General features: G+C 36.6%; 1 protein-coding gene across 1 annotated transcript; it reads left to right on the top strand.

The window, feature by feature from the left end:
• The first annotated feature begins 1,009 nt into the window (after positions 1-1,009).
• LOC113078712 (vasohibin-1-like) lies at positions 1,010-9,871 on the top strand. Its single transcript, XM_026251046.1, has 2 exons — positions 1,010-1,768; positions 9,188-9,871. The coding sequence occupies exons 1-2, from the start codon at positions 1,454-1,456 to the stop codon at positions 9,284-9,286; spliced, it is 414 nt and encodes a 137-aa protein (XP_026106831.1). The 5' UTR covers positions 1,010-1,453; the 3' UTR covers positions 9,287-9,871.
• Positions 9,872-12,784: the final 2,913 nt, after the last annotated feature.

The following is a 12,784-nucleotide window of genomic DNA, read 5'->3' as shown; positions in this document are numbered from 1 at the left end:
TATATCCAAAAAAAAATATCAGATATGATCACAACTGATGAATTTAACACACACACACACACACACATATATATATATATATATATATATATATATATATATATATATATATATATATAGAAAATGTCTTTAAACTATTTATAAAATGATTACATTTGTTAACCTGGTTCATGTCTTGAAGCCTCTGCTAATGAGCTGATGAGTGAGTCCATGAGTGTTCTATAGGGGAAACATCCAAAATATGCAGAACTGGTAGATGATTCATTCTGCTAATGTACCTTCTGTTGGAGATGGGAGATATCTACAAGATGCTTCTGAGTCTGAACAGGAGGTTGTTACATAGCACCAAGACTCATATGAGGGCAACAGGAATAAAATATTTAATAAAATATTCTTATGGAATTGTAAGCTAATGCCATCCCATCCATATGTTTTAGAAAATATTTGTATATTTAAAACCTTAAAAATGAATTTCTGTCACTTAAAATATAAACGTTTTTCATTTTTAAAGGAAACATTTTTCATTTTCATTCAGTATAACTTCATATCCTAAAATAAATAAATTTGCAACAAAAATGACTTAAAAATACATAGACACATTCAAAAACGAATTAATACTAAAGCTAAAACTAAAATGTACAAAATAATTCAAAACTAATTCAAAATATCAATAAAAACCATTACAGTATCTCAATAACACTAAAATAACACTACTATGAGTTTTACTTTCATGCGATCTGAGGCCATTTTTAACAAAAAGATTGAAAAGGTGCAATAATTGTTTTACTTGTTACAAAATTATATGGTCTTGATTTGACATACACTATCACTTTAAATACACATTTTAAGAGCTCACAAAATCCCCCTGCTGGACATGCTCACGCCCATTTCCGTTATTTTGACCAATCACAGGCGGAAATATTGCCCTTATATGGAATTGAACCCGCCTCACTTTGTTGCTTCTTCCAATGAAAAGCCGAGAGAACGGTTGGCTGTAGTTTATGGTGATACAATAACAGTACGAGACTGTAGTGACCATTTGAGACCGTCAGTGAGTGAAAGCGGTTACACGCCTACTCGGAAAAGCAGATCATTCATTTATACTCTACAATCAGGTGTTAAATTATTTTACCCGCGATCCATCCGCAGTATTTGGACGCCTACTTAAGTGTTTTAAGCGAAAAGATTAATAGTTTCTGTGGCACAATTACGGAACATGATGACCAGCACACTCAGCCATAGTTTACAACAGAAATGGTATCGTTGAGCATTTTTCTGCCTCTGGATCTTTTTTAAACCACCTTTTTTTCTTACACTTTAGCAGGTCAGAGTGGTTTTGGCACATTAGTATGCATGCTCGAGGAGCAACATGTCTTTGTGCATGAATGCTGGGCAGTCATAACTGATCTGGGGAAAAACAAGGGGAAACTCCCCCTCGGAAGACTTCTGAACAATGACCGGACCAAGCGCCACCAGCAGCGGCTCAACGGTCAAGACCAGCAGACACGGTCGGTCCAAGAGCACCAGTACCTACTGTCACACTACCGGTCCGGCGACTGAATCCACCTCATCCACTGCCGCGAACAACACCGGCAGGTCTTCCGGTGAGGAAGATGAGAAAGACGGCGGGGTACCGTTTTTCGTGAACAGGACGGGCTTTCCCATAGACACTGTCACCTGGGAGAGAATGTGGTCACACGTCACCAAAGTTCATCCCGATGGACAGGAGATGGTGGATAGAATACGAAATGCAACACACCTCCCTAAAGTAAGTGGAAAGTAATGGAATATTTATGTACACTCATTTAAATATCTCAAAAGTCCACCGACCGGCCTGTCTAGACAACATTTTTGGCGTCATATATTTGAGACCCCAAAATTATATTTTGTTAGGAAGCTCATCTGTATGATACCCATTTGTCATATTATACGTATGCTCCTATGTGATACGATACACAAAATATTGATAGGCAGTTTAGTTATATAATCCCGCAAATACTAGTACCTTTAAAAAAACTTAAATGGCTAGGTAGGCAACGTATTTATATCTTAAATCTTTCTTCTTTGACAAGTTACTAAGTTCTAAGTGACAGCCACTGGAACTAGATTTGTATTTCAAATAAATTATGTTCTTTTGAAGTTTCTACAAACTCTTAGGCAGCACAACTATTTTCAACATTGAAAATAATAATAATAAATATAACTGCAAGCAGCAATTACGGGGCCAAGCACTACAGAAGCAAGCTTCAAACCAACGGCAGGAATGAGTAACTAAAACCATTTTAAGATTATTTAAGGCAAAATGGCTGAAAAATTATAAATACAACCGCTAGTAATAGGATTTATTGGCTTATCACTTTTGACCAATAGGTGGCACTGCTGCCAAATTAATGTGGCATGGTCAGCGTGAGGTGACAATAGCACATACAAAGTTTGGTGTCATTATGTCAAAGCTTCGCAAAGATATAGCCTCAGACTCATTTTAGCACCATGTCAAAAATTTGTAATGGTGCTGTACGAAAATGGTTTTGTTTACCGAAAAGAAATTCATAATTTTGTGTCAGCAAAGTCTAAAGATCATTTGACTCGATTTTGTTGAAAATCAGACCAACATTTGAGGAGTAGTTAGAAAAATTAGGTTTTTAACATATATCAAAATGGAGGACAGGGAGTTCAGATTTCCTAAGCAAAAATTGTATGTATGTTGTCGGCACGACCTAAGGAATATTTTGAGAAAAGTTTCATTACAATAGCCTAATGCAATCAAAGTTATTAGCATTTTTGGAAATTTCATAATTAAAGGTTAATTAATTGTTTATTACTCTTGGCCAATAGGTGGCGCTGTTACCAAATTGATGCACCGTGGAAAGTGTGAGGTGACAATGGCACATACATAGTTTGATGTTAATATGTCAAACCTTTGCGGAGATGGAGCCCTCAGATGCAGTTTGGCATCTTTCCAGCTAATTCGTTCATGCGCTACACAAAAAACATTTCATGTATCGACACACAATCCATAACTTTTTGCCAGCTTGATCTGAAGATGATCCGAGCCAAATTTGGTGAAAATCAGATCAACGATCTAGGAGTTTGAAAAAGTAGGTTGTCAATATGAATCGAAATGGTGGACAGGAAGTTCAGCCAATATTGGTAAAATTGGTATCAGTGTTCTCGTCATGATCCAAGGAATCTATCAACATCAGTCCGATTACAATAGTTTAATGTAAGCAAAAGTTCAAATTTCATTATAAGTTTTTACCACAAGGTGGCGCTGCCCCAAAACTTTTTGAATACCATGAGGGTATGGAGTCGAAGATTTTTGTAATTAGTTTCATAACGATACTTCGAAATAGCAGTTTTTACAAACAATTGAAAATAGCGAAAAAACTAAACCTTGCAATTTTTTTATTTTACACAACTTTCCCCGAAAGCGCTTCTATGGGCTGCCATAGACTTGCGGCAGAAGAAAAAAATCACGCTAATGGATACAGTAGGTGCCTATGATGATCGTCCCTATAAATGTTTCTTAAGCAGCAAATCAGCATATTAGAATGATTTCTGAAGGGTCTTGTGACACTGAAGACTGGTGCAATGGCTGCTGAATACTGAGCATGTTTTGATCAAACAAATGCAGCCATGGTGAGCATAAGGTATTCCTTTCAAAAACACACACACACAAAAAAAGTAGTAGCATCTCACAGACTGCCATTTGTGTGACCCAGTTTCCACCAAGAGGAAGTGTAGACTGTGTGACATGTGAGTGGATTTACTCATCCATGTGTTTTCCAACACCGTGTCACATTGTCCCTTCTCATAATTTGATTACAAACCAGGCAAATGAAAGATCTGATCCAACCAATGACCACTATGCAGAAACATGCCTTTGCTAATGCACATTAAATGAGCAATGATTGTATGTGACATCTTAACTTTCGCTAGGATTAAGGATGCTGCCATCTCCCTTTATCACTATGTTGCTCTAACCTCCAAAAATAAACCAATCAGACCTGATCAGGCTTCATAGAGCATGCAAATGAAGGGCCTCAGAGGGGATAAAGTGAGTCTTAATCACAGACTAAGTAATCCTCAGTGCACAGATGGACAGCATCCATAGGGTCATATTCATACTAGCTCTTTTGTTTTAGTTAACACTATTGTGCATTCCTGCACTCTCATATGTGCTGATGTTTGCAGAACAAAGGCGTCTGATTGGTCGAAAATGTTGAGTCAGATCTCTAGATGTTAAAGTGATTTATTAAGGGGCATTCCCCACCAGCAAATGTTGAACAGGTGCGTGGAGTGAATCCATCAGATCAGCCAGATTAGGAGTCACTCGAACGGCTGTGACACAAGCCAGACATTCCTGTTAGAGCCATTAGACAAGAGAGTCAGTCCATGGGAAAGAACTCGCTTTGAACCTGTAAATGACCCCACTGATAGAGAATCAGGGTATCCAGTGATAACCTTGGATCCGAGGACACTGCAGTTATTATGTAAACAAACCACATTCCAGTACAGCGCCGTCCATTTGGTGCAGTTAAACAATATTTAAAGCTAGTATTAAATATTATTTATAGCACAGTTGCACTTGCTATTTTAGGTTTGTTTTTTGATACAATCCATTTGCTAGAGTGCTATTAGGGATAATCTGTGTTATTCCTGTTGTTATGTTTTGAAGAAAATAATGTATCGCATCTTCCACAGAAATATTTAGCTTGCAGCACAACTGTTTTCAACACTGATTATGTTTCTTAAACACCAAATCAGCATAAGAAGATTATTTCTGAAGGACTATGTGATGCTGAAAATCAAGCTTTGAATATATTAAATTCTAAAAGATATTAAAAACATTTGCTGTAAATTGTAATAATATTTTATTTTTATTTATATTTTTATTTCGTTTTTGCTGCATTTTTGAGCCACCAGTTACATTCTTGGTGAGCATGTGAAGCTTCTTAAAAAAAAAAAATGTAATGATAAATGGCAATTCTGACATTATTTCTCACCCTCATGTCGCTCCAAACTCTTAAGACCTTTGTTCATCTTCAAAACACTAATCAGGATATTTTTGTTGAAATATGAGAGCTCTCTGACCCTGCATAGACAGCAATGCTACTACAATGTTAAAGGCCCAAAAAGGTAGTAAATACACATAATGAATAAATAGTCCATCACATCAGTGGTTCATCTGTTATTGCATGAAGTTGCGAGAATATTTTTTTGTGTACAAAGAACACAAGAATAAAGACTTTATTCAACAATTTCTACTCTTCTGTGTCAGTCTTCGCATGTGACGCAGTACTTTCATGAACGTGCATCGAATACTGACACAGAAGAGAAGAAATTGTTGAAAGAAAGTTGTAAATTGTGGTGTATGCATGCAGAAATGTTGTAGGGCTTGTTCGAATATTATTTTTGAGCTTCGAAGCTTCGGTAGTAATCAACACCAAATATTCAAAGCTTCGGAGGGAGGGGCTGAACATATTTTTATCTCAACAACACCATGTCTACACCGGACGCTCTGCCGCGCCAAAATCATAGACTGTATGAAAACAAGGACGTAGTGTCCGTGACATCACCCATAGGTTTCTGAAGAGTGTTTTTAAGCCTAAAATAGGTGGAGCCAGCCGTCGCCATCTGACAGCACATCACCACGCGTCACTCCAGGATAATCGAAAATGGGCAAAGACGTGGGAGCTAGTCGATGAAACCACGCCCACATAGCTCGACGGCTGTGACAACAGCGGCAATCCACCTGTCACTCAAGTGGCCATGCCCTTAATCATGCAGAACTTCAAGGCTTAATATAATTTAAACGGATGAGTTATAGAAAAAGTTCACCCCCCTCACAGTTCTCATGAAGGGCAAAATTAGCTATATAGACCAAAATAACTTTTTGAACCAGGCTGTAAACGTTTTTTCTGCAATAAAGTTGGCCATTTTAACATGGGAAGTCTATGGGATTGAATTAATAAACTTTTAATAGACTACAGAACAGCGTGAGCCGGAAGCAGCATTCCTCACGTAAGCAGGGCGTGAGTTTATTTGTGTTCTGAGAATGCTCATTATTAGGCTGGGCTACTGTACGTTTTTTTATGACTGCTGTATTCGCAAGTGTTTAAGCAAATTAAATGCATGTTTTTATCATGTGTAAAATTACTGATTAACATGCTGGATAGAAGCAGCTTGTTTGTTACACCAACAAAGTGCAACGTTGCGACTTACAAAACTCATTTTGTGCTTGATGTGCTGTTGTGGTAGGCCAGTTTCAAATCGCATATTTGGCACACTGCCTTTGTCTTGTCCTCACTCAATTTAAAGTGCTCCCACACAACTGAAGTCTTTGGCAATTTCGTCTTCTCTTCCAGACGAACTGAATCGTGATGTTCACTCATGGGCAATTCATATTCAAGAGCGAATGAGAATCGTTTTGCGGGGATGCCACGTGTTTGAAAAAAGAAAAAGGAATATTCGAATCTCAGAATTGATTGAAAATCGAATGCCAACCCACTGATTGAATATTCAAATAATCGAATATTCTGGTCCAGCCCTAAAATGTTGCCAATGTTTTGGTAATTATCTTTTGGCTTTGGTATTTGGATATAATCCATTTGCTAGGGTATTTGCATTTGCTCCATTTTTGAGTGTTATTAGGGATAATCTGCGTAATTCCTGTTTTGTCCAGCATTTGGGCTTTTATCAAATTGTTTTTTGGGTCAATCCATCACATCTCAACCAGACGTCGACAGCTAAAAATTTGGATTTTGATCATTTTAATTATGGTGAAGTAAATACATAAATGAAATACATGAATGAAAGCCAAATATTTAGTGTTATTATACTTACTAATCCACTATTTTTAAGGCTCTGTATAATTTGGTCAAAAAACTTATGTGGGTCACTTTGCTTAAAGCTGATACATCTTTTAAAGTGGAATGTCTGAAGAACATGTAATGTAACATCAAGTTCACTTCAATCAAAATACTTGTCTGAGTACCAAAAATATAACTTTTCCAAAGTTTGCGTGACTGTAACCCAACAGTTGGTTTTCTGCAATGACTTTAATCCAGAAAAGGCTAAAAAGTCTTCATCTGTTCTGTCAGATGGACAAATATTCTGGGCGGCTTGTATCGTCACCTACAGTAGCGACTCTCTGTTTCGCTGCAGTCCCCCGGGTGGGCAGAGGTCAGCTAATGGCCCTGTGTGTGTGGATTGTGACCTATTTATTGCTGACCTCCTTTCAGGGGATTGAGAGACCCAGTTGAGCCAGTGGAATAGAGCGCAGATGTAAATGAAACCTCTCTCAAAGGAATCAGACTGTAAGAATCAATATTCAGAGTGTCATTTTGTATTCAGACACATTTTTGGAAATCAATACTGAATTGAAAGCCTTAATATAAATTAAAATGATAACTGTGCTGTTATAATTTCGAGCAGTGGTTCTCAACTGCTGGGTTTATGTCATGGACAGGGGATATGATAATAAAAACGTTAGTTTGAAAGCAGTCTCTTATGTTCACCAAAGCTGCATTTCTTTAATCAAAAATATAGTAAAAACAATTTATTACTGGGGTTTTGTTTACTTTTATATGATAAAAATGCTGGTGCTATGTTGGGTTGCCAGCTGCGAAACACTGGGTCCCATTCCATCAACACTTTCTTGTGAAATTTGTCACACCTCAGGTTTCTAAACGCCTCTATTTATGTGCTGAGGAAGAAGGCGTGTGTTTGCACCTCTGTCTTTCAAAAGTTATTCTACTCGGAGCAACAGCAGTGTTATTCTTGGTGCAGAATTTAGACATATTGTACAATGTATTTCTGTGCGTCTTCATCATGCATTCAAAGGCTCCAGACATCAGCACAGACAGACGAAACTGACGAAACTTCTTAAAAAAGTCTCTCATTCTCTTGCACTGGGCAGAGAGAGATAAAGAGGAAACAGGAGATGATTTCATTTCTCATTTAATCCTGTGACCCAGCAGCTCTTGCATGCCTCCAACACACATGGTGCTCCTATTAAATATAAAACCGAATGCATATTTCTGCCTGCATTTATATGACAAGCTTTGGTTAATAAAGAGATTGTTTCAGATAGAGGACACCCTGTTTTTTCTAGCTTTCATTAATTGCTTCTTTTCTTCTAATGAATGGATGCTTGTGTGCGAGAGGACGACCTTTGTTCGTCGCTAATTCTTTTCGCTGTCCTTTTGCAGTTAGAAGTGTCATTGTAAGGGTTTCAAATAATCAATGAGGCACTGTTTCTATAGATGATAAAGACTTTTCATGCCATTGAGACATCAGAAACTGATTAATGAATCTCCTTGTGGCTACAAAAGTCACCTTGTGACTAGGTTGCCAACTTCAGGATAAAAATAAGTGACCGCCTCCCTTTCTTTTATACTACATTTCATTTAAGATTTAAAAAGATAGTTCAGCCTAAAATGAAAATCATGTCATGGTGTACTCACCCACAAGTCGCTCTGGAATTGTTTGACTGACTTTTTACCTGCAGAAAATATTTCGAATAATGTTTCAACTGTTTTTGTTCATATACAGTGAAAGTCAGTGGTGTCCAGAACAACAGTAGACCCCGCTGACTTTGATTATATGGATGAGAGACATGAACAAATGAAATGCTACAATGATCACAGCGTATGCACGTAGTATCTGTAACATCTTGTTATGCAATACTGAAGTACCACACATTATTACAAACAACAATTTAGTTTAGTTTAGCCAAGGCAGATTCTAACATTGGAGAACTATGAGTGTACATAAATAATTCAATGACTCAACTTGATGTTTTTAATATGGCAACAAACCTATGCTATGCTAAACTTTTACACGATACTAGAATAAAGATATAGGGCCTATGCACAAACAAATATTGGGCAAACCTGATTTTAGTCTTTAGTGTCACATGATCTTTCAGAAATCATTATAATATTCTGATTTGGTAAACAAGAAGCATTTCTTACATTTATCAATGTCAAAAGCAGTTGTGCTGCGTAATATTTTTTTAGAAGCCATGACACGTTTTAGCAGGAATGTTCAAAAGAGCAGCATTTGTTTGAGATAGAAATCCTTTGTGACATATTAAATGTCTTTCACTTTCGTTATCAGCTTAATGCTTCTTGCTGAATAAAAGTTGAAGGATATTGTTTGCTAATTCTCTCTGTTTTCACAGCACCCCGTACCATCGGTTCCAAACTTTAAGCCATCGATGTCTGTGCCTGATTGGCTCCATGCCGTCCAGAACTACATGAGAAACTTGCAGTATCCTTAACCCTCCACAAACCTATCACTCTGGAAAAGTTTGATGGATGTATTCTAAACCTCCATTTCTTCTGGGTGCATTATGGAATTATGGGCACTCATTTCTTTGGAGTGTGAGATATGCTTTTTCGCTCAGTGTAATTTCAGTTGGCTTGACTTACTCAAAGTGCCTTTTTGGTTGGAGTTTCTATCCAAGTTGTTGTTAAGTTTGTTTCTTCATCTGAACAGATTTTGAGAAATTTAGATTAAGACTTACATTACTTGTTCACCATTGAATTGTCTAAAGTTAATGGGTGCCATCAGAATATTCTCTTATTCTGTTAGTTAAGGAATAGTTATTCAACTATTCCTTTAAGTTGGATATAACATTTTCTATACTACTATATGGTTACATATTTTCAGCTTCGGTGGATTTTTATATTCATCATTGTATTCGATTAATATCTCAGCAGTTTTCTCTCACAAACAGCAATGTCTGTGAAGAGTAATGAGTACATGGGGTTCAGCAGGATATTGTTCGCAGCTGTGCATTTTGGCACGCATGAGTCACAATCAAAAAACAGGAAAACAAGGCTTCCTAAATGAGCCATACAAACTTCACGTAAACTCCTTAACTGGCTGACAGGATACAACCATACGCGGAACGCAGTTCTTTGAGATTAAAAAAAACCAGACCTCTGAGTGGGGTAAGTGATGCCATCGCTGAGCATTTTCCATCATCCTGTCTGTCTGCCCCATCTTTCCTGTTTTAGTCTTTTCTTTTTCCTGCTTCTCCTTATTTTACACTTATTTTGGGCTCTTGGTGGTAAATCTCTTTAAAAAAGATGTTTTTCAGATGTGATATTCATTAGAAAAGGGGCCTTTTACAAAATACAGAGCTTATAACCAAATATGAAAGGTTTCATTTTAGATGAAAGAAGTCGTTGCCCTGTATTGCATTAATCTAATCTCTTTGCAGGTTGATGGAGACCGCCAGAGAGATTGATACGAGAATCACTTCCCATCAAATGCCTTGAAGCAGTTATCCTTGGAATGTATCCTTTAGCTTTACTGACAACTGTGCAACTTTAGCAAAACTAAAACTATTTTTTAAAAAAAATTGTATAACTTAAAAATGAAATGAAATATAAATAATGTATGAGAAACTTTTGAGATCAGTCAAAATAAAAAACGAAACACTAAAAATAAAACAAAATAATGATTAAAAAAACGCATACAAATGTAAATAAGTATTATAATTATGTATAGAAATGGTACTAAAATAAATATTAATATTATATGAAAAACATAAAACTAAATTACTAAATTACAAGTACCAACATAACTAATACTGAAATGAAAATAAATTAAAGATAAATATCAATATTATGAGTAATTGCTACAAATTATTAAGGTTTTAAGAAATGTTTATGAATTTTTTGAAAGAATTTATAAAAATGATATTGACATGCATAATCATGTTGCAGAAATCTTAGTAAAATATATATTTTTAGTCTTCAGCATCCTTCCGTTCCTAAGTATAAATCATTTCTCATAAAAGTAATTATCACCATCAAGCACATACAGCACAGTTCATTTGTCTTGGGAAAGCCCATACTTGTCTTTTTATTGTTGATTCTCAATTGCTGAAATTGAGATGGAGGGTCTTAGCAGAGATCTGTCAAAGGCAATGTCTTCGCTCATGATCCCCGCCCCTTCAACTCAGACTGAACTGAAGCTTTCACGTTCAGCTGTTGCTAGGAAACTAGAGTCGTAGTAGATTCTCCTGCAGGGAGGCGCAGCTTCCTGTGCATGTCCTGGCAATGCAGCTGTGCCATTCTTTCAGGAACTATTAGTGTCAGTTAGCTTCATCAGATCCAGGCCAAGGTTTAACACAAGGTGAATGTCGTCTCCGTCCGTGCAAATGTCAAGTGTAGTAGAGAAATGTGGAGTTCGCGAGAGCCGCAGTTTGGACTTCAGTTTGAGTTAAGCACCTCATGGGTCATTAATTGAAAATCTGCGTGCAGGTTTGTTCTGGAGAGCTGGAGGAGGAAGGGTTCCAGTTGACGTCACTTTGAGATTTTTATCTTTGTGTACAAAACCTGTCTTTTAATATACAGCGCTGTCAAGGGACTTTCCTACAGTCCCAGAGGACGCAAACATCATAACACTGAGTATTAGAGTATTAGAGTATCAGAGAACATCGAGGCTATTGTTGTTGAAAAGTTAATGTTGCTGTAAGTCCTTTTTTAGTTGGAAAATAGGAAAATGTTCCTACTGGGTAAATATATATGTGGAAAAACAATAATTTTCCAACCCTTTTTCTGACCCTCTGTCTGAAGTGATCCATTTTTAGTTGAATGCAAATGCATCTGCCATTGTAATGTCACAAATCCCACAATATCCAAATAAGCCATTTCTAGATCTTGATTAAATAAATGTAATGACCCCTTCAATAATTATTAGAAATTTTAAGAATAGCAGAATCCACACCACGTATTAAGAGAACGGCGCTGAAGAACGTTGTTGTTGAAATCACTTTAGAAACTTATTTTTTGGAACCTATAGCAGGAGCAATCCCCCCGGTTTGGGAATGCGTGTATTGCAGATAAGAATTCTCGGAACTGCTGCTGAAAGGATCACATGGCCCTGCTGATGGGTAATGTGATCCTCTGATGTCTTCTCATTACAACAGTGGTGGGGGGTTTTATGGGTGTGTGTATGTGTACACACAGAGAGACGGAAACTCAAAAGAGCTGCAGATGAACAAATGAGCCTGTGTTTACTTTGAGTAACAACAAAGTTTGTGTTCAAAATACTACAAAAGAGAAATGGTTAACAATTCTCTTTTTGAAAAAATCTAAATGTAACTTTTTGCTTTCTCGCTGTCTTATGTATGATTCATGAAAATGTTTGCTTTACTTAAATTGCAAAGATTTTCGCCAAACATTTCTACAGATGATAGTTATACAAAGGCCTTAATATTAACCAATTTGCAGTCTACTGTTCATGAGCCAAATATACAGTATACATATATATAATGTATTTTTTAAATTTTTTAAAGAAATGTTACATACTGAAGAATTTTTTGTAATGTAAGAGTATTTACTGTAACTGATGATGAAAAAAATTGTACTGACCCCAAACTTTTGAATGGTAGTGTTAATTCTTTATAGAAGAATATTTAAGATGTTCTCGGAAAACAAGTAAATTTATCACGTTTTTAGATGTTTTAATAGAAAACGGGGGGTTTAAATTAAATTAAAGTTGTAATTTTACTGTGCATAATTGTGAAAGTGATACAGTCACTTACCATTTTTTAGTTTTAATCTGGAATAGCCTTCCTGTTTGTGGACCACTGGAGTTTTTGATTAATGGATGAATATGTTTGTGTTATGGAATAGCAGCATATTGTACTAGTGATTGTTTTTGAAAGGCAGATGGCAAAGCAGTGAAGCCATTCCAGGGTGTTGCGTTGTGTTTTCACACATGGCTCAACAATCTGTGGTATGTGCTCTTGGTTGACTTG

The sequence above is a fragment of the Carassius auratus genome, unplaced genomic scaffold (assembly GCF_003368295.1).
Source record: "Carassius auratus strain Wakin unplaced genomic scaffold, ASM336829v1 scaf_tig00026477, whole genome shotgun sequence".
Classification (NCBI taxonomy): domain Eukaryota; kingdom Metazoa; phylum Chordata; class Actinopteri; order Cypriniformes; family Cyprinidae; genus Carassius; species Carassius auratus.
The sequence above is the reverse complement of the archived record's forward strand: the minus strand, read 5'-3'. Positions and strand labels throughout refer to the sequence as shown.